The following is a 22542-nucleotide window of genomic DNA, read 5'->3' as shown; positions in this document are numbered from 1 at the left end:
GGACTTGAAGGAAGATTTTTCTTGCAGTTTGCTCTGCTGGGGCCTTCCCAGAATAGCAACGATGTTACCCACATGTTCAGATGAAACGGTCAAACTTCCATGGCATTAATCAAATCTTTCTGGCACGGCAGGGCTGAGAGTTTCACAGTATAAATGCAAAGTACACAAAGGGAAGGTATGATGATAAATGGTTATTCACTATTCCTTTGAATAAAATATTTTGAAGTTTGATATCCCTACAGTTTGTCACTTAGACAATGTATATGTAAAATAAGTATTTATACATGTAATCTCTAAGCTCATTTGGTCTACACATGTTCATACAGTTTGATTACTTCATTTTCTTCTTCAACCGAGGGAGATGAGTGGCTGAAGTGAGAGTTATGTAGAGGAGTTTTCAGTACAGAGTGAATGTACAAGCTAAGTGGAGTTTTGACAGTATGGCAATCAAGAATTAAACATATGGTGACCTGGGAAATCCTGTTCCCTGACTACGGACTGCTGTGAAATAGTCTGGAGTTTCACATGCTGTGTGACAATTATGAAACAACTCTGAATTATCATATAAAACAAAGGGACACAATCGGTCAAATGACAGATGAATTGACAGCAAGAATGATGTATGCAAGAGTAACTGCATAACGTTCTATTTTACCTACTAATACACTGAAACAATTTTATATAATGTCATGAAGTTTTGCAGTACAGTGTCTGTTCTGCAAATCATATATTGGTCTGTGCTTGTGCCTCTAAGTGGTAGAATTTCAGACATGCTTATGTATGTGGGTAGGTAAGAGATTTGTTTCAAGGCTAGTGCTTTTGGTTTTTATTCTTTCAGCACGGTTCAATTATTTTTTGGCATGATAAATTCCAAGATTACTGCCAAATGTATGATGTAGACAGGACAGGGCTTCATGCTGTTCTATTCAGATCTCTGACGCATATGCCATTTTATCCTCCCAAAGTAATTGTAGCATATCGTATTGCCAGTGTGTTCCACATTTCTATTAGGAAAATCACTTTCTAGATCTTTACAGAAGAGAGAAACAGATAAGTTTCCAGTCTAGTTAGCTGCCAGGAAGAAACTCCCGATTCCCTGAATATCCCCCACATCTGTACTCCAAAACCCCCCACCCAAATATATTCTTATTTAGAGATATTTTAGAATATAGTTGGATACTACACAAAACCAAAAATCGAGTGCTTCTTCCTCTGTATTGACAATTAACTAATCAAGAATACAAAATATGCTTCTTTAAGTTCTTCTGAAGTTCATCTTAGAGATATTTTGCTGGCATACAACCTGATCAGTGTATTTGCTTTGTGTAATTGAGGAAGCTCACATACCTTTCCCAGTTAAGGTGTCAGGTTTTACTTTATCTATGCTGAAGTATATATGCTATTGAAAACCAGAAACAACAAACAAACAAAAAACAACAAAACAAACCGAACTTAACCTCTCCCGGACGACTCCAAGATCATCTCCTTTACGAGGCTCTGAACCCGCTTGCTTACTGTTAAGTTGCTCGTACTCCCAGGTGTGGACTAGTGGACTAGAAAGGAGCTCGGAAACGAGTGGATACGAAAAAGCCAGAACGAGACACGAGGGCGGAAAGGCCCTACACAACCGAACGAGCACATGAAAGCCCTCCCCCCGCTGCTTACTGTCTCCGGGAAAGAGGCGTGCGAGCGACGGTACCGGAGGCGGCTTCCGCGCGCAGCCGGGCCCTGCCGGCCGCCTGAGGCGGGGGCGCGGGGCCGCCCGGTGCCCAGCAGTCGCCGCATCCTCAGCTCGGCGGCTCCGCCCGGCCGGGCGGCCTGCGGCTCCCTCGCGGCGGGGGCTCCTGCCGTGAGAGAAACCCTGTCAATGTTGCGTTTGTTTTCCGCGGGGTTCGCGACCGGCCTAAAACGCGCTGACGGAGCCTACGTAAGCGGGGCCCCTGCTGAGGCGGCATCGGCGAGGGACGGAGCGCCTTTCTCCCCTCAGCCGCTTAACGGGACGCCGGGCAAGCGGCCGCGCCGCAACCGCGAGAATGGCTCGGCCCCGCCCGCGGCCAGGAGCACGCCGCCGGCCGGCCGGCCGGAACCTGGCGAGGTCCCCCGCGGCCCGGCCCCACAGGCGCCCTGAGGGGACGGCAAATGCCCGGTCAGCGCTCCCACGGGAGGGCCGCGCACCCGCCGGACTGGGCAGCGGCGGCGGCCCCGACGGCTGTACGGCGAGGCCCCGCCCCGCCCCGCCCCGCCCCGCCGGGCCCGGCCCCGCGCTCGGCCAATCGGGCGGCGCCCTGTTGGCTGTGCCCGGCGGCCGGCAGCACGGCCCAAGATGGCGGCGCGCGCGCGGAGGGGCGGCCTGGCGGCGGCTCTCATGGCCGGTGCCCTGCTCGCCCTCGGGCGGGCGGCGGCGGAGGGGGGCCCGGCGGCGCCGGCGCCTCCGCACCGCCGGTTCGAGTACAAGTACAGCTTCAAGGGGCCGCACCTGGTGCAGGCGGACGGCACGGTGCCGTTCTGGGCGCATACGGGCAGTAAGTGCTGGGCGGGGGGCAGCCGCGCAGGGGGCTGCGGCCGGCCGGCGACGGCGCCCGGGGAGCGGAGCGGGCGGGTGGGAGCCGCCGCGGGCCGGGGCCGGGAGCCGGGAGCCGTGGCGCAGGTGGCCGGAGCCGGCCGGCCGCGGCCGGGCAGGTTGCGGGCTCGTAACCGGGGTCGGCGGGTCCCACGGCGGCCGGTCCGGGGGCAGGAGCCCGGCTCGCGCGGCCCCGGCCAAGGCGCCGAGGAGCCTCGGCGGTAGTGGGGAAGCGCCGGCGGCCGCTCGGGAGCTGCCTGAGACCGGTCCGGAGGTGGCGACGCGTCCCTGCGGGCAGCCAGCCGCCAGCCCCCGGCCGGCCGCGGTGCGAGGGCCGCGCGGCTCGGCTCCGCCGGGCTCCGGAGCGGCGGGAGGCGAGGCGCCGGAGGGCAGCGGCCCCTGGTCGCCGGCGAGTTCTTCTCCCTCCCAACGCCCCCTCCCGCTGTGAAACGCACCGGTGCTTTGGGCCTTCCTGGCCGGTAGCTTCGGCCGTAGCGGTAACTTCTGCTGTTTGCTTTCTGCCAGATTTTAATTTAGCTCGTTTTGGTTAGCTCGAGGATATTACGTTTTAGCTCTGAAGGCTATTTGATGTTAATGTTAAGTTACAAGTGACAGGAAGGAACCTGTCTACACGTTACGTTCTTGCTTGCTTTTTAAAGCCAATTAGATGTTATTTCATAAGTATGAATGACTTCTCACTCCTCCCTTCTTTTTCCCTCAACTTGTGCCTTTTTTTCTTTTAAACCGCTAAGCAGAAAACTAGAATATCTGTTTGTAAAAAGCAGGAGGGAAAACAGTGATTTGTGGAAAAAATCCTACAGTGCTTAAGGCAGGAAACAAAACCTGACTTTTTTTTTAATTTAATTAGTACCTTAACGACCAGACCCATGTTCTGTTCAAGCTGTACATCGCACAACCAAATGGAAGGTGAACAAGTACTCTGTAAAAGGACAGTAACTAACTTCTTAGCAGTAAGGATGGTGGGTTTGTTTGTTTGTTTGTTTTGTTTTAATTCTCAAGTGATTGAGTACTCCATTAAAAAGCTGTTTTGAAAACTAAAGCTAAAGTGACTGGACAATTTTGTTAATTTAGAGGACTTGTTAAATGGCTGGTTACACATTCACAATACTTTTTGTTATATTTAATGTTGGTTCCTTTTTTTTCTAGATGCAATACCAAGTGCAGATCAGATTCGAATAACAACGTCTTTGAAAAGCCAAAGAGGATCAGTGTGGACAAAAAACAAGTCAATATTCGAATATTGGGAAGTGGAAGTGACCTTTCGAGTTACAGGAAGAGGCCGCATTGGAGCTGATGGACTGGTATTAAAAATTTGATCTAAGTTTAAAAAATAGACATACTTCATAAAGTGGCTCTTGGCTTACAGCTCTTAATTTCTTTCTGCAATAGGCAATCTGGTTTACGGAAGAACAAGGCATGGAAGGTCCTGTTTTTGGGGCAGCTGATAAGTGGAACGGTGTTGGAATTTTCTTTGATTCCTTTGACAATGACGGAAAGGTTAGTTGGAAGTAAACTCTTCTAGCAGAGAGAGAAAATTGATTTCCTGCCTGTTTGATACATATAGCTTTGTGGGGAAAAAATAGAATGCCATTTTCCTATTTCCCCCCACCTTTCGCTTAAAGGGCTGATTTAATATAGTCACGTTTTCCTTAATATAATTTCAGCTTGACCTTTTCCACGCACTTTTTCAAGTGTTTTTTTTTTTTTTTTGTGGGGGGGGGTGGGTAGGGAGTTCAAGCTTCAAAGTTGGAGTGAATGAATCTACTGAATATTAGCTCATCTGTTAGGTTCGGAGAGAAAATACATTGCACGTATGTATAAGCTGAAATTTGGAATGTCCATGCACAGTTCGCAGTGTTGATAAACCTGAAGAGTTATACTTTGGAAGAGCCATGTTGCGCAGAATATGCTACTGTGCAGATTTGTGTCTCTTCTCAGAGATGCTCTTTTTTGTGGGACAAATCTGCCTTGAGCAGCTTGGTAGCATCTGTGTCAATGATGATAGTTGCTGTTTGTTTTTTTTTTTTCCTACTTTCATCTAAAATTCAGTAACTTTGCTATAGGTACCTGCTTTTGAGTTTTTTGAGTTTTCAGTTTTCCAGTCCAGAATGCCTCGAAGGTCCTCGGAAACTCTAACAATATGCCGTTGGTCTGCTTTGCTTTTCTGGTACTGCTTTGGCTTTTTTCCACTGTTCTAGCTACTTATTTGTAGGTGTAAAGTTTTAGTGTTTGTTTTTTTTTTTTTTCCCCTGCAGATGGATATCAATATACAGCAAACTTAAAAGCTGACAGGCTGAAGGTGACATTTATAATTTAGATCTTGAAAGACAAGAATTAGTGTTGTTCAACTTGCTAAGAATTTTAAAATCTTTTTTCTTCCTCTTCTGACTCCTGGCCGGGTTATGGACTTTTGCATAGTTTAGCTGGCTGAAGAGGCCATCTGTCAAAATTTGCACGTGGATGGTTCTGTTTGCCAGGACTTTGATAGTATTGGGATTAAAATCGTGATAAGTTTAGTCACTGTGATGTGAAATCTTTTTTTAGAAAGTGATGATGTGTCACTTCTAGTCAAAACGAAAGTCTGTGTCATGCCTGCGTTGGTCTGACGTGTCTTAAATACTAGAGTCTGTAAGACTTTTTTAATGATAGCCTGTTACTTTCTTCAGTCCCAGTATGGAGAAAATCTTCCTGGTATTGTTTTTAGTATGTTTGCTGGAAGGTGCCTGGGATGTAGCTGAGCATCAGCCTAATATGTTAGCATCCAGAAGTAGACTTCACCTAGTACTTCAGACTCAAAGTGCCCTAGTTATGAAGTTGATTTTAAAAATTGCAAAGCCTATTTTTTTCACTTCTTTCTAAGGCTGTAGGCTCTCGTAGAGTTGAATTTTTATTTCTCTGTAGACATGGTGAAAAGAGCTTTTCAAAAAGGAAAAAAGCAGTTTCATAGCTCTGAACAGCTGAAATAGTAAGAACCACGCTAAATAGAATCATAGAATCATTTAGGTTGGAAAAGATACTACGTTAGTATCTGTCTACTATGCTCTAAAGGATACTAGGCTTGGGTTGCGTTCATTAATGCTATGAAATAGAACTGGTTTTACACACTTTCTGCAGAATATATGCAAATATGTTTGGAATAATACAGTAATACTGTTGTTACACTAAAAAAGACTGTTAAGAAGATGCTGTTTAAGTATTTCAGTGGTACTGAGCAGGTGTAATGCTGATACTGAAGCAATTCGTCTAATCAAAATCCATTGCTGAGAAGTAGAACCTATGGTGTATTTCTCTACACCATGCACAGTTCTGTTGTCCCAATATAAGTAATGAGGGAAAGCAATCACATGCTTTAGTTGTAGTGGTCTCTTAAAGTATTAAAGAAAAAGGATCACTTGCTTCCTGTCACTGTGAATAGAGAACGATGTCATTTCTTGGATTCTTGAAATCCACATTTTGTTTTCTTAACAGTTGGGAATCTGTCCAATTGGACAGTAAATTCCTGTGGGAAATGATGAATGGTAATGTTGAAGGGAAAGTAGAGATTATCTCTGAAAACTTGTGCTCCTATAAAAACTAGAGTTAACTTTCTAAACTCCTGTAGGCATCTAGAAGAGCACTGTAAATTTGTTCTGCTCTTACCGTTTCAGCTTGTTCTCATTTTCTAGCAGTTTAAATAACTGGGGGTATGTTTGACAGACTGTGTTTAGCCAGTGACGGATAGATCCTGAGTTGTTTTTTTTAGTGACTGATAGAGTCAGCAAGATGTCAACATACAGCCGTCAACATACAGCCTGTTTGAATGTTTTTCTGAGTTACGTAGACAAAGTCAGATGTCGTAAGTCATCTAGGAGTTCTAAGATCTGTATATCTGCTACATATAAAATCCATAGATAAATTTATATTACTGCATTTATCAAATGATGCTAATCAGTAGCATAGCCAAGAACTTATTTTTTTCCCCACCCCTAGCTATACAAAGAACATATCTGTCTCTTGTAAAGTATGCAGTATGACACGCTACTTCAGTCATCTCGCTTTCTGTACTTCAGGATGACATAAGAATAACAACACCTGTAGTGTTTTTGTAGCCTATGTGCTTTATCACAGGAAGGCCATCAGTGATGTCACACAGTTCTCTTTGAATTAAACTATCCCATTTGTTTGCTATTTGTTTTTCTAGAAAAACAATCCTGGAGTGATTATTGTAGGCAACAATGGAAAACTTCTGTATGACCATCAGAAGTAAGTTTATTTTCAATGTTGACTTAATGACAAATGTTTGTTTTTGAATGATGAAGTGTTGCATGAAACTCTCTGAGAAACTTTTAAAGGCTTATTTTATATGGAACTCTTCTTTTTATGTATTCCTTTACATCTACGTTTTTCTATTTGTTAAAACACTGTTTTAACAGCACAGGAATGGGCAACTGATGGATATTTAAGCGTTATGTGGCCTTAGGTGTGGGTGAACTCAGACAAGTGGAAGTACAGACTTTTTACCTCGTCATTGCTTATGGGTGTGTTCCATACACAGCTTATAGATGACAAGAGTGATTAGCTGAAAACTAATTGATTCTTAGTAAATTAATTGGTTTAATTTTGATTTCTGACGGTCTATTGTCAACAGCACAGTTACTTTTTTGGGGGGGGGAGGGGGAAGGGGGGAGGTAGTTCTGGGAAGAGAGGCATTTAGTTTACCTGGTGTGGTCCAGCCTATAGTTAGTTTATGTGTGTGGGAATATGTCTTAAAAGCAGACTTCCCCATTGCTGTTTCTATCTATAGTGTCCCATGTAAAGCATTTAGTACTGTTGAGCACAATACTCAAGCTCAATAAACTTGAAAAGCTCAATACTCAGTACAACTGAGAGACATCTTTTGCAACGGCTTTTACATTTTGAAAAAATAGTGTGATGCTTCTTAGTGATACAATGATGCTTTTTTGTCTTAGCTGATAAATCATAAGATATAGTTTTATGCAAGTTGTCTTCTTGCATAGTGATGGTTCCACTCAAGCATTGGCCTCATGTCAGAGGGATTTCCGTAATAAACCCTATCCTGTTCGAGCAAAAATTACATACTACCAAAAAACACTGACTGTAAGTACTCTGAAATGATCTAATTAACTCATGTTTCTCAGCTTTTCAAGTGTGAGATTGGGGGGTTTGAAATAGTTGCTACAAAGGCGTCGTATGCTATTTTCAATATTCTTGAAAATGTTGAGCTCAGTAGCTTGGAAGCTGGAATGAGGTGCAGTATGTGCAAATACTAGACAAGTTCTTTCAGCACATCTGTAGCTTTCTGAGCTGACTTAGCAGGTATTGCTGATTTTTCTGACGTTACATGGGGTTCAGTCATGCTGCTGTATTCATATGTGCTCCGACCCCTCTGTGTTGCTGTTGACCGGCCTGTAAATGTGTCCCAAAGCCAGCATATGTTCTTCAACTTTCATGCAGTTGAGCAGTCCCTGAACTTGAACACATTTCTCAAGCTGATCAGAGAGCTTCCAGTTGATTGTAGGGGATTCTTAAAATATGATTAAGAAAAGAGCTCTTTGACAGCACACTTAAATTTGTTGCTTGAGAATTCCCACCTCCAAGAAGCAGTAGGGCTTTGAATGTTAAAGAAGATAGAAAAACACTGGTGTAAGGGGGTGTTGAAGACTTCTTAAATACTATTTGGATGATTGTGAGTGCCTCCTAAATACGGGGAGAAAAATGGTAATGTGGTGCTGGGTTGGGACAGCTATGAAGTATTTCTTTCTTGGCTTCTGATTTCTACTGAAAAGATACTGTTCATAGGCATTAGCCAGTTACAACATGCAGCTATCATTTTTTAGTAAAAGTTTCTCTAAAAGTAAACATGAGGGCACCTAAGAGTGGACCTTGTACTCTGTTGTAATGCTAAAAGCTGTGTGTTAGACTTTAATGAAAATTAAATTGCAGACTCTGAGGATGCTCTCTTTTTGAATGTGCCTAATCCCTGATGCCTTATCTAGAAGCTCCTCACCCAAGTGGTGTGGCTAACCTTAGCAGTTCTCGGAGTGCTTTGGTGGAGGAAGAGAGAATCTCTAAGCTTAGGATCAATCGAAGAGCAGTAAGGATGACTGTACTAGACTGGACCAAAAATATGCGTTGCCCAGAGTCTTATTGGGATGTATACTTGATAGATTGGCCTTTAAGGATCACTGAGTCAGGGATATCTTCAACAGGAGTTAGTATTATTAGATCTTGATGAATTTTTCCATGTGTTAATTTGTTTTGCTGTTTCTTAAAACAGATAAGTAAGTTTTTATATCTCTTATGTCTGTATAGTATGTCCTCTTAAGCGATGAATAGAAAATATGGAATTCTGTTCATGTTGAACTTTGAATCAGGCCTTTCTTCTTTAAAAAAATAAAAGTAAGCTTATGCATTTCCCTAGTAGAACCTTCTTCAGAAATGAAATAGCTGCTTTCAGAAGCCAAAAAACTATGAAGTTGCCTGATAAGTTGTATTTGTGTCCATTAGTATGAATTAACAAAGCAATTAACCAGATCTTGCTGAGTAATTTCTCAAATAGATTTTTGTGGTTAAAACTATAGGTGTTTGTTTTTCTAGGTATTAATTAACAATGGATTTACTCCGGATAAGGAAGACTTTGAATTTTGTGCTAGAGTGGAAGATATGGTGTTGCCATCACAAGGATATTTTGGAATATCTGCAGCAACAGGGGGACTTGCAGGTAGAAAATGTTAAATTGTAGTAGACAGTGTGGAGGCTTGCAAGAGACTTTTTTTTTTTTCTTTTACGGCTGGTGTTGATCCATTATACTAATTTTTGATCTAATCTCTTCCTGTTTGAACTAATCTCCTCCTGTTCCCAGATCACTGAAATGCGTAGATCTTTTTCACGCCTAGAACAGAAATACCTTTAGTTTGTCCTGACTAAGATGTTGATCAGTCTCATTTGCTACTGCATAAACTTGGGAGGGCTTTGGGAGGATACTCTTAGCTGGAGACCCTTTACAAGTTGGAAGGTTGACCTGAAAAGTTGCAGGATATTTTATAATATTTAACAGCACTCTTTAATATTGTTGTTTTTTTGTTTGTTTGTTTAATCCAGATGACCACGATGTCCTGTCTTTTCTGACTTTCCAGTTGACTGAGCCTGGGAAGGAAGTAGTAAGCGTCTCTATGCATAACTAGTACAATATGCTAATACATGTTTTATGTATAGCACCAGATCTTGGCATTTTTTTCTGCAGTCATAATTAGCATCCCTGTTTCTGAATTTTGGCATGGAGCTGTACTGTCATCTGTTTTGGAAAAATAAGATTAATACTATAACGTTTCGGTAGTTTTTTAGTTACATTTAAGACCAAAACTCTTGAAGTAACACTGAATCAACGATAATCCTGATATTAAAACAAAACATGCAAAGAAAACAAACAAAAGTACACTTTGGAAAGTGGACAAATTTGTTTTCGCTTTGAACTTTCCATTCCTGTAGAACACTTCTGTACTGTTAATCCTCACCTATTCTTGTAAAACTTGACTTCTTTATAATTGCAGAAAGTACGCTTTTTGGGAAGAAGCCATGAGTTTCCATGTGAATGTCTGGTTTCTTGCTTCTATCTTAATATATTAATGCGTTTCACAAGTTGTCATGCCATCAAATCTGAAGTCTAGACAGCATTTGCTGGACAGTGTGTGATTACAGGAGTGAAAGAAAATCTTTTCTCTCGCCCATACCTTTGATAATGTTTTAAAGCCCACACCAGATGCAGAAATTCCTCAAAAAGATAAAGAAAAGTATCAAGAAGAGTTTGAACACTTTCAACAAGAATTGGATAAAAAGAAAGAAGAATTTCAAAAGGAGCATCCTGATGTTCAAGGACAGCCAGGCAAGTTATTTGAGCAGTTTTTGATTTCTCAAGGAAAATACTTGCTTTCCAGGATGTTCAAAACTAGGGCCTGATATTGTGGCATGCTGATCTTACAAAGCTCCTACTGATTTTTGTATCCCTGTACCATATTTAAGAATCTTTGGTCTTGTGTTTGTGAAGTGGTTTCTGTAATATGAGATCTCTTTACTCCTCTCTGTGATTTCCTGAGGAGAGGAAAAGGAGAGGGATGTGCTGGACTGTGTTGCCTGGGAGCTGATGGCAGGATGCATGGGAATGGCAGAAAGCTGTTCAGATTGAATATTCGGAAAAATTTCTTCACTGCAGGGGTTGTCAAACATTGGAACAGGCTTCCCAGTGAGGTGGCTGATGCCCCAAGCCTGTCAGTGTTCAAGAGTCCTCAGTAATATACTTTAACTTTTGGTTAGCCCTGAGGTGGTCAGGCAGTTGTTCTTTGTGATCTTTGAAGGTCCCTTCCAACTGAACTATTCTGATTCATGCCTGTATTGAGAAAAAAACAAATGAACAGAAACATATATAGAATTTAGAAATATATCCAATTACTGGAAGAAATATATTAAATTACTGGAAAAGTATGTTAGTGTGGAAACTTTAAGGGTGCAAGAAAAATGATGCAGTGCAACTTACGATGAATGCATGTGTGTTAACAATTACCTGTGCTTTTTTTTAAACCAGCGGATGATCCTTTTGAAACTGTAAATGATCGTGAACTGAGGCAAATCTTTGAAGGGCAGAATCGAATTCATCTTGAAATCAAGCAGCTGAATAGACAATTGGACATGATTCTGGATGAGCAGAGAAGATACGTCTCTGCAGTCACAGATGAGATTGCTAAAAGAGGAGCTGGCGTTCCAGGTCAACAAGTACAGGTAACTCAAAAAGTAAACTGCAATTGATATCTCAGCCTAATTTCGAAAGGGCAATCAATTACTTTTTCTAAGATATGTTGATTTGTTTTTCTCATCCTTTCCTGCCCCTGACACCAGGTTTCCCAGCAAGAGATTGATACCGTTGTGAAAACTCAAGAAGAGGTCATTCGACAAGTGAATGAAATGAGGTAAATGCTTTCCTTTCTTTTCTAAATATTAAGGCTGTGTTTTGAATTTTATTAGTTTCCACCTTTTAAGCCAAATTTATTATTTCAGTAGGAGAATATGGGTAAACTTGAAATTTCTATATGTGTTCCTTAGTGATGATTGTTCAATTTCTGTAATAAACATAAGTTTGTGTCCATACAGTGGTTAAGCCCCCTCATGTGCAGCACTTTATCATGAGGTTCTGCTGCAAAAGCAAGGTAAGGAGAGCGCCTTTGGAAACAGTCGGTATCTGTAGAATGGCTAGTTTGGTAACCTGCTACCTCATGAAAATTCCTTGCTCTGATTTTTAGAGCATTGGTAACAACATGAGCATGAATGCCTTCACATTATAGCTGGTGAATCTTAAAAAAAAAAAATAATAATGCTGTACTGGAGTATCTTGTCATTTTATCAGGAGTACGTGGACAATAGGAGTTACATAATATATAAGATATAATAGTTTTTTTTAGTGTAAGCAAAACCTGTTAAGGCGTGTAAGTCTTCTGAAGGGAAATTTTGTGCAAAGAAAATGTGCAGATTCCATTTCCACTGGGAATTGTTATTCATGGAGTATATGAAAAGGTGGTTCTGTTTCTAAGAGCTCAAGAACAAACAACAAAAAAAAAATCCACAGATACCACTTAAAATAAATAAATAAATTAAAAATTTAAAGTCTCTGAACTACCAGGGGCAAAGGGTTGTCATCAGTGATGCAAACTTCAGCTGGAAGGCAGTCACTAATGGTGCACCTCGGGTTGGTAGTGAGGCCATTATTCTTCAAGCATCTTTATTAATGATGTGGACAGTAAGACTGGGTGCATCTCCAGCAGTTTTACAGGCAATGCAAATCTGGGAGTAATGTTTGATACTCATGTGGTTGTGCAACCATTCAGTGAGACCTGGACAGGCTGGAGAAGTGTTCCAAGAATCTCATGAAGTTAAAGGCAAGTGCAAAGTCCTGCAGCTGTGTAACTCCATCCATCAGTACAGGCAGGGGACTGATCATCTGGAAGGCAGTTTTGTAGAAAAGAACTTGACTCCTGGTAGACAAGAAGTTGAATGTGGGACAGCAGTGCGCCCTTAAGTCAAAGACCACGAACGGCATCCTGGGCTGCATTAGGCAGTGTTGCCAGTGAGTCAAAGGTGATGACTCACCTTTTACTCAGCATTGGTGGCACCACATGTGGAGTCCTGGGTCCCCCAGTATGACAGAGGCATGGATGTACTAGAGGGAGTCCAGTAAACAACCGTGAAAATGATTAAGGGCACACAATGAAAGATGAGGGAGCTGGGACTGTACAGACTGGAGAAAAGGCTCAGCAAGGTCTTAACAATGTGTGTAAACATCTGATTTTGGAGGTGATGGGGGCTGGGGAAGATTTGGGGTGTGGGTGGTAGGGGAAGGAGGACAGAGCCAGACTCTTCTCACTGGGTACCCAGTGACGGAACGGGAGGCAGTGGGCACAAACCTGAAGTACAGGAAGTTCTGTTTGCTCTTCAGACGTAGAAAACAAAATTTTGCTTGTGATGGTAGTGAGACAACTTCTAGATTGGTTGCCCAGAGAGGTTTTGCAGTCTCCATCCTTGGAGGTGCTGGAAACCTGACTGTGACTGAAAATACCTTTTTTTATTTAGTGATAAGGGAAGTTGTCAAAAAAAAGTTTTTCTAATTTGCGAATATTTAATGGTCTAACGTTTATTTGCTGTGTGAAAACTGCCTATCAGCTGATACTGATGCATCTTTTTGTAGCAAAAGATAATCACAGTAAAGGAGACTGACAGACACAGAACTTGCCTGATTGAGTTCAGTTTTGTGTCAATCTTGTGGGACTTGTCGGAATCAAACGTTAAGGCTCCTGATTTTAGTTTTGTCTTGTTTTGTCTTTTGTCAGAGGACTTTTGCCAGGACTTTTAACTTTCTCAGGAAGCTTCTGTATCTGCAGGGACACTTGCAAGTTCCCAAATGATTAATAGTTCAGCTTTTAATGTTTTTTTTTTTTTTTAAATTGATAGAGAGGTATGCTGTACTTTTCTAATTAAGTTACCAAATGAAGCAAAGATCTCCATCTTTAAGGTTCTATACTGCTAAAGTGGGTTTGAGAAAATGCCTGTCTTTCAAGGGGGTGTTTGTATACTGCTTCCAAGATGTTTAACAATAGCTGTTAGCTGGAATGTCTTTAAGTTGGTTTACCACTTCATTTTCAGAAGTTAAAATATTTTACTATTTTTTGTCTTAAAAAAAAATCAATTCTACAACTTGATATTGTAGTGTATAAGCAATTGGTTTTTTGTTGTTTTCTTTTTTTTTGGGGGGGGGGGGGGGGGGGGGGGCGGTGTTTTTCCCCTCTGGTATTAGTTCAGGGGCAGATCTTGTCATTCATCTAAGTAGGTCAGGTTTTTTTGTACAATGAAGATTAGAGTGCTTCTGTTTTTTTTGCACTTGTTCTTCCACGAAAGCTTTAGCATTAATATTCTTGACAAATCTTTATACCTTACAAGCAAATTAGATTTTCTTGTTAACATTGGCGGTCTGCCCTTTCAGTGACTACTTACTAGGTATGAGCTTGTGTAACGTCTTAATATTTTTCTTAGATTAAAGAAATGTTTTATTTATAGATAGAAACGAACAGCCCGCTGTTGGTATTGCTGGTTATCCCAGAGGAAAAGGACTTACTGTCTTAAGTAATTTTCTTGTCAAGATTTGGGGATTTCTTAATCATCTGATTACAGAAGAATCTTGCATGTTCGTACAGTAGAAACGAACAGCATGATATTGTTTATGCAAAAGTAAAGTAAATTAAATTTGATACAGACCATGTCTATTTAGGGAAGTTATTTTGCTTTTAACAAAGTGGATTAATCTGGGGGAAGGTGGGTATGCCGATTTCTGTTCATTACGTAGGGATGCTGGTACAAGGAGAGGGATGTACCAAATGAGTCTCACTTGCATTCTAGCACTGAAAATAGTGGGCCAAGATAAACAATGTGACAGATGTGGATGAACAGAATTACAATCAGCATTTATTAGGCAGTGGTCATGCTGTTCACTGCATGGGTTTCCATGGGTTAGTTAGGAAAAATTTCCAGTGGAAAAACTTTCTTCTAAAATAAGTTATTACAACACTAATTCAAAGAACAGGTAAATATTAACCAATTGACTTTATACAATAATAACATAAAAATATAAAACTTCTGGATTATATGCTAATGCTATTTAGGATATGTTAATTTAATTCATGACAGATGGAGTTGTTGTGTTTTTTTTGCATTAATTTTGCCTGTATAAATACTATTGGTTCAAAGACAAAAATAGTAGAATGAGTGAGAGATGTCTTACCTATCTTTGTTTGCAGCGGCTTGTAGAAGCAAGCAGCTGTCTTTTTTTAAACCCTTTTGATAACTTTACTTCAGTAGCTTTGTTTTTAATATTGCAAATACTGAGAGTTTTGCAGAAATCCATGCATGCCTAGAGTGCAGCACAATATCTGTATTTAACAGAAATAAAACTGGAAAGTGGGTCGTCTTCCAGTGTGCTGAAGTGGGATTGACTTTTCACAGACATGGCAGGAAAAGGGGAATTCTTGGATCATTATTGGAAGTGAGGAGAAATCTTTTTTTAATGGATATATGCAGAATATCGATTGTCTCATGTGAAGTTGATTATCTGCGTGATATTTAAAAGGAAAAACTAGTAGTCTTCCGTTTGGAGAAGAGTATATCATTAATCCAACATTTAATAGGGGCTACAATTACTAAGTGCCTCTTTTTTTTCCTCTAAAGTGGTGTATCTGCAGCTTGATATAATTGACTAGATTAATTCAACGTGTAGCTCTGACTTAGCATGTAGTTACTTCAAGTAGTTGAGCATGCTGCATAATTTTTGCCATGATGAGACAGCAGCTGTGAAACTAATATAATACCGTATCTGTGTTTGCAGTTTTTACTTAGATTTGTGGTAGTGCCTTTGAATCTGTATGGTACTTTTTTAAATTCTGTGTTTTGAACTTTAATGGCATGAAGAGCAACTGATGCAAAGCTAAAAGATGAGCACCATCTTTATGAAGATTCTTTGTAAACACTTAAGTTTTGATGCTTAACTTGCAGTTTTCATAATGAATATAAACCATTTAAAATCAATAATAAAATTTTGTGTAGCGCTTATGTATTGTTTTTACCGGTTTTCCCAATGAATGATATTCTAGTGTTTTTTTCTTAAGGTGCAAGTTAAATTGCTGACCACTGTACAAAGAGTTAGGACTTTACCTTGAAGGCATCAAAGTAAGCTCTAATCTGAAGGAAAATGTAAAGTTTTAAGTAAATTAAACAGGAATCCAAAGACATACATTTTGATTGCTTATTCCGTTAATAACGAAGAGATTAACATTCACATGATAACTATTTTAGCTGAAAATAATCCTCTTTGCAACTGAAAAGAGACATCACAGTAAGGGAAAACTATATAAACATATTGACTAGGACTAAGTGTTTTTCTCTCACTGATTAGTTCACCTCAAACAAAACTGGGTATGGAACCTCAACTTTTCAGGGATTTAATGTGATTTGTTAGAGCAGCAAAATGAATTCACATGAAGACAATATTAAGTATTATGACAATGCATATGGGAAATGAGTTTCTCATATAAATGATAATCATGAAACAAGGATGTATCTAAATCTTTTCTTATCCCTAAAGCCTCTTCTTTATTTTTATTTCTTACATGACTGCTTTTATTTATTTATTTTTATAAAACAGCTTTGGCTTTCTTCAAAGATTGTATTATACTCTGTTTATCCTAAAGCTTTGGCAAGAGCCTTAGATAGACTTGTTTTAGACTTGATCAGTCAAGCAAAGCAGATGTCTAGCAATAGAATATTTGCCAGATCTTGTTTTCTGTGTGACTTAGGGAGGTAGCGCACTATACAAATTGAAACTGTCTGTAGAATCAAATATTAAAGGCAATAGTTTGGTTAAGGAATTACCTCTTGAGAAGTATTCTTGGAAGCCAGAAAAATATTTTCTGCCTTTTTGGGTACTTGTGTATTTCAGACTAATTTTAATGGACTGAAATGTGTGCAACATAAATGCTGTTTATATAAATAGTGTTTTGTATTGAATGATGTTTTGTTGTCCATCTTGCTTTAGGAATTCCATGGCTGATACTCTGAGGCTGATCAGTGGAGCTCAACATCCTGGTTCAGCTGCAGGAGTCTATGAAGCAAGTCAGCACTTTAATGACATCAAAGAACACCTTCATGTAGTAAAAAGGGACATAGAGCATTTAGTACAACGAAATATGGTAATTTATGTGCTGTTAGTGTAAAGCATGACTGTAATGCTTTTTTATTTGGCTGTTGGTAAAAAGCTGGGATGAGCCAGTATGCAATTTACAGAGCAATTAATCCTTCATTAAGCTGCTTCGCTGAAACTGCACTGCCCTGACCCAACTGCATGATCTGTGTCTTGATGAGAAGTTTTGCACAAAGAGCATGATTTTTAGTCTAGCTTCTTGTGGAAACAAGGTCAAGCAATTAAGTTTTGTAGGTGCTTTTGTGTTTGTACCGCTGCGTAACAGCTCTATACATAGGAGACTTTTTAAGCTTCTGCATAGAAGGGAGAGGTTTAAACAGGGGAAACTTAGGAAAGCTCTGCCTAAGATACGTAAATGTTAAAGATGACTCTGTTAACATTCAGGAACACCTTAGTCTTACCTAGATAGCAATTAAGCTGACTTAGCTTATGAACCCATACAAGGTTGTTCTTTCCCCTGTGGTCCATAGGTTATCGTTAGTCAGCTTATCTGAGAAACAAAGGGGAAAGGGGAAAGTGAAAAACAGGGAGTTAAATTAACTTTCTCAAAGTAGTTGTCGTTTTTGTCTGTTTTCTGATTATGTTTCAATTTTTAGATCATGGTGCAAAGATCTCGTTTTGTTTCTTGCGTAGCAATCTTTTGATGGCATGTTGTTTCTCTTCTCAGATAACACTTTTCTTATTTCTTAGCCATCCAGTGAGAAATCAAAGTGTCCAGACTTGCCACCATTTCCATCATGCTTATCTACAATGCACTTCTTCATATTCATAGCGGTGCAAACAGTGTTATTCATTGCTTATGTCATGTATAGGTAAGTATATCTTTCTTTAACGACAACAGGGCAAGTGATTTTAGAACTTCTGAGTAGAAATGCAATTGCGATGATATGATTATATTAATCTTCTTTAAAACAAGCAATCGTTCAGATTGGAAGAGACCTTTTGAGGTCTTCAGTTCAGCCTTGTGCTCAAAGCAGAGTTAACACTGAATTCAGAGCAGGTCATTTAGTCAGACTGGTCAGGTCTTTAAAACCTCGAAGGATGGAAAATTCACCTCTCTTCTGGACCCATTTTCCAATATTTAATTACTGTAATGAAGTTTATTTCCCTCCCCCTTCCCCTATATATCTAGTGGGAACCTGCTCTGTTTCTACTTGATTGTTATCTATCATCGTCATAACATGCATCTCTAAATAAACTGCTCCTGTCTCTTCAATGACATCTTCTGGGTATTGGAAATTGCCATGAGACCTCTCGAAACCTTCTTTTGTCTAGGATGAACAAGCCTAGTTCCCCATGCCTCTCCTCCTGAGGCATGCACTTCAGCCCCTGACCATCATTGTGGTCCCCTACTGGACTTACTGACGTTTATTAATATCTTAACAAAATCTGACGTGATCTGAGTTTTTGCTACATGTGGCTAACAGCTATTGTCCGATTTGACAGATTTGTCAGTGAACTTTTTTTATGATACATATCCTATGTAAGAGAGAGATGAGGAGATGCCGATGTTTTATAGAGTTCTTAATGTCGGAGGGGTGTGGTTTTTTTTTGGTTGGTGTAGTTCTGTTTTTACATTGGGATGTTTGCTCTGTTCTCTTCTTCTTTGTAACGTCATAATGTTCAAATTAAATGTCAGTGGAAAGGAAAACCTATTGAGAATATGGACTTACTTGTTTGGTGGTCCTGTCTCCTGTTTCTCTCATACATGGACTCTTTCTGGAATAAAAGGACCAAAATAGCTGCAGTGCTTTTCAAAGAGAAGATGCAGTTTGCTACCTCTGTGGAAGGATAACTAGTATTAATATAATGTAAATGCTGCTGTGATAGCATCAACTTTTATTGTATGTTTGCTGCTCCACAAAGTGGAGAGATTGTTTTGTTTTGTGTTTTTTAAATTTGTCGTGTTATGTCATCAACTGGGAAATGACTTCCAAGATAAATGAGGAGCTGGTCACGTTCAATTCTTTCAGATGCCATTGTACTTCTATTTTTTTGTGTGTGTGTCTGTATCTACTACGGTATCTGTATCCACTAAGGAAAATAATTATTTTCTGTGCCAGCGTGAAAAAGTCCTATTTCAAGCAAGTTCTTACGCTGCTTAATTGTACGTTTCCTCTTCTGTCGTGATCTTTAGGAAAATCAGATATAGAGAAGCTTTAGAGAAAATCAGTTAGAGAATTTTAATAAATTAATAAGCTGTTCCACAGTTTTTCTACCCAGAATGTTTCCATGTGATGCAAAATTGGAACTACAGTCATGCTTCCTTTATATTCGTGAATAGAGTAAATTATATACTGTTTTTGTGATACAACTTATGTTTGATTTCTTTAAGCTTCTGTTGAACGGGAATGGAATCTTTTAATCCCAAAATAAAAGAACTATCTATCTAAACCAGTTAGGTAATCTTCTACTGTACATACTTAATGAATTCTCTTCTGGTTTTTCTTTCAGGAGTCAACAAGAAGCAGCAGCCAAAAAATTCTTTTGATGACCTCTTCCTTTTGTGTGTACATAACAGCAGTATGTATGCACAGAAAATCATACAGTTCTGTAAATGAGGGAAAACATAGTGTTTGATATACTTCAATATTGTAAATTATTTAATTTTGGTAAACCACCTTCTCATTTCAACAGTTAATATTGAAGTTAAAAATGGACTGGGGAGCAGCAGAGCAAATGCTAGGTAGGGGAAGGCTGCGGACCCTATCTAGGGCTCTGTTCTCAATGAGGTTTCTGATAAATACTGGAAGGTGTTTACTGTACAGTGTTTACTGTATTCCTCTTCTTTTGTTAGAATTTCAGAGGAGGGATTTAAAATAAGCATGTTTGGTGGCTGTTGATAGTGGTAATTTGTGAATTGATGATTTGTGCAGAAAACTTGCCACTAAGTATCCATATCAGATTTAGAAAACAACAACAAAACACACACAGCTCTCCAAAACCCTCTAAAACCAAAAATTTAAAGCAAAACAAAACTACACCTCTCTATTGTGAGGGAGGAAAACTTGTTATAAACATTTCATTTCTTTACTATTTGGATCTAATGGCTTAAGAATGATTTTGGAAATTCTAACTCTTTGTGATATACAGATTTTAACTTTTCTTTAGTACATGGACACAAAGACAGGTCTGCTTACTGTTAGGTTAGACTGATACTTGTTATATAACAAACTATACAAGATAAGCAAACAAAAGCTTATCTCCTTATTTTGGGTTCTGTTTTTAGGCAGTGAGCAAAAACACATGATCAAGTAGTTTCTTCAGATTTCTTTTTTGTAGTTTCAAGTCTGTCTGTAATTTTGTTTGGAGATTTTTTGGAACTTTTTCAACAGAGATGCCATTGCTTTATACCACTTTCTATCTGATTTTAAGATATATTGAATTTGGAAATATGCCTTTACTGTTATAAAGCTGTCTTGTGTCTATCATGTATCAAGTACAGATGCTTTGATTTAAACATTGACATGGCAAGTATTCTAAACTACAAATATTGAATGTGAGTAACTTTCCTTGCAAGCTGTTGCCTCAGACATGTTTGTTAGTCCAACAGCTATTGTAGAACCAGTATTGTGTATCAATTCCTGGTTTAATACCAAACGTGTAAGATTGAACGTGTGTGTTTTTTTTGATGTTGCTAATTAGGTGAACATTTGTTTCAGAAATGAAACAAAGCAGAAAGCCCAAATTAGAAATGTGAAATTAATTTGTTTTGACTTGTTTACATATCTGTGGTAACTTTGTCTTTAAGTTGTTTACGTGTAGAGTTAGAATAGTTTTGTTTTTCTTCTAGTTCTGTAAAATCCACAAATGTCTCTGGATGTTTCACTTTTAATCCCAAATTTGTCTGAAAACCTGCAAAATTTTTCTGGAATCTAGTATACTACTCCTGCAGTTCTCCAGTCTGTTCCTTTAGGAGTGCAACGCATGCTGCCAAATTCACTGTTACGAAGAACACTTTTAGCATTGTGCCTGACAATTTGGAGAAATGATAAATCTATGCAATGCATTTTTTTACTGAAAAGGCAGTGCCCAAAAAGTGGGTGTCTGTGCTATACCAATAAAATTATACTACCTACACACCTATTTACATAGCTACGCTATGTAGTATACTGGTATAGTTTTATAGATTCATTTCTGAGGTTGAGATTTTGGTGTACTAATTGGAGAAACTACTGCCTCAAGCTCATCTTGCTGGATAAATAGGATAAGTCAATGAAAACCTTTTCAGAGAATACAGAGTAACGCACAGGAATTTATCTATTCAGTTCTAACACCAGCAAATATTTACAGGTGCCTTGACTCCAAGCTATTACAAGCCTGACTTTTTTCACTAAGCTTAATATATTTTCTTAAATTGTTCTGAAGATACATGTTGTTGTTCTTGTCAATTGCTAGCTTTCTTGCATCAGTGCAACACCTAAATGAACTCCCTCCCTCAAAGCAGGCTTTGCAAGACCCTTTGTACAGAAAGGCTAATGACTGTATTCTAATGAATTAGGTGCATATAGGTCTGGCGTAATGAGGAACAGCTCCAGTGTATGCATTGGAGGAAGCCTGTATTTCTTGTTACTGTGAATTTCTCCAATTATAACTCTTTCAAAACTGGACGCCCCATACTGTTGTGTGTTTTTTTGGGAAAAAGGGAAGGATGGGGCTGGGGGTTAGGGATAAACTTGAATCTACAGTCGTATCCCATATGGGGTTCAGCTTCTCTGTTTACCCTGCTAGTATATCTGACCTGTCTCCCGTGTGGGAACCATTTGCATTAGGGAGCAGAAGGTCTGATGTGTAACATCCTACAAGTGATAACTTTGCTTCATGCTTCATTTCACAGTCATTGCTCCTTGGAACATCAGTAATTGCTTCACAACTCACTGGATCAAAGGAAAACTCCCAATTACCCAGACCAAATTTTGTCCTGGCTGCTCTTGAAGTGCTAGCAACAAATCTGGATTTTAAGAATTTTTGTCAGTCAATGTAGCCTTTTGATATGGCTGCCTACAAGAAGCTTCTCTCAACACCGATAACGTGTTTCATTTTGCCAAGTAAGAGTTCAGGACTAAGAGAAGAAGACAACTTGCAATCCAATTTGACAATACGAAGGGAGAGTGAATCTAATAACAGTATTTGAAGTGTAAATGATAAGCGGCAAATACTTTGCTGTCACAAGGGAATCTCATTGTATTAGAGTATACTAAATAAATGGTCATACCTGAATCTTTCAAGCAAAATTCAGTAGTTCTAAATTACCTAACTTCCTGTTTGAAGAAAATCTGACATTTATCATTGATTGCATCAATTACTGTAACACAGAAGACTGTCTACTGTTTTTTTTTAAAAAAAAAAAACAGCTGACATTTCCATATGTTTGTTTCTAAATGATGTAAACTGGTGGTTGGAGTTTGGAGATAACCTTATTTGAATAAAGATGCATATTTTTAGTAAACTACTTTCTTTTAATCTGGTATGTGTTACTGAAGTCAAAGTCAGTGTATTGGAAGCATTCTTGACGCTGTTCTTCAGAACAAAAAAATACAACTCAAACATAACTCTAATCAGAACCGGATTCGCTCAAAAGCTTGTGTGAAGAGTATCAGATATGTAGGGTCAGGTGAAAAGTACTGTGTCAACTTCGAAGTCTCTTAACAGTAAATCAAGTTGTTTGCTGGCT

At 39.5% G+C, this 22542-nt stretch overlaps 1 protein-coding gene and 1 long non-coding RNA gene across 2 annotated transcripts in view; one reads left to right on the top strand and one right to left on the bottom strand.

Moving 5' to 3' along the window:
• Positions 1–2293: 2293 nt before the first annotated feature.
• Positions 2294–22317, top strand: LMAN1 (lectin, mannose binding 1). Its single transcript, XM_066987942.1, has 14 exons — positions 2294–2522; positions 3728–3882; positions 3971–4078; positions 6762–6823; positions 7579–7678; positions 9179–9302; positions 9683–9741; positions 10331–10463; positions 11160–11353; positions 11471–11541; positions 16704–16857; positions 17559–17680; positions 19323–19391; positions 21706–22317. Exons 1-13 carry the CDS (start codon positions 2324–2326, stop codon positions 19357–19359), a joined length of 1518 nt encoding a protein of 505 aa, XP_066844043.1. The 5' UTR covers positions 2294–2323; the 3' UTR covers positions 19360–19391; positions 21706–22317.
• The window catches only part of LOC106044922 (uncharacterized), a 42411-nt gene continuing 30663 nt past the window's right edge, over positions 10795–22542 (bottom strand). Inside the window, exon 6 of the long non-coding RNA XR_010827538.1 lies at positions 10795–10964. This is a non-coding gene — a long non-coding RNA (uncharacterized lncRNA). The remainder of the gene's footprint in view (positions 10965–22542) is intronic.

This window comes from Anser cygnoides, chromosome Z (assembly GCF_040182565.1).
Source record: "Anser cygnoides isolate HZ-2024a breed goose chromosome Z, Taihu_goose_T2T_genome, whole genome shotgun sequence".
Classification (NCBI taxonomy): domain Eukaryota; kingdom Metazoa; phylum Chordata; class Aves; order Anseriformes; family Anatidae; genus Anser; species Anser cygnoides.
This window is presented reverse-complemented; position numbering and strand designations above follow the sequence as displayed.

What these genes read in the sequence shown, in the direction of transcription:
- LMAN1 (XM_066987942.1), top strand. Translation starts at nt 2,324, where the DNA reads ATGGCGGCGCGCGCGCGGAGGGGCGGCCTGGCGGCGGCTCTCATGGCC. An exon ending in GCATTGGAGCTGATGGACTG is followed by an intron (nt 3,883 to 3,970) that starts GTATTAAAAATT and finishes TTTCTGCAATAG; the next exon opens with GCAATCTGGTTTACGGAAGA. An exon ending in TTCCAGGTCAACAAGTACAG is followed by an intron (nt 11,354 to 11,470) that starts GTAACTCAAAAA and finishes CCCTGACACCAG; the next exon opens with GTTTCCCAGCAAGAGATTGA.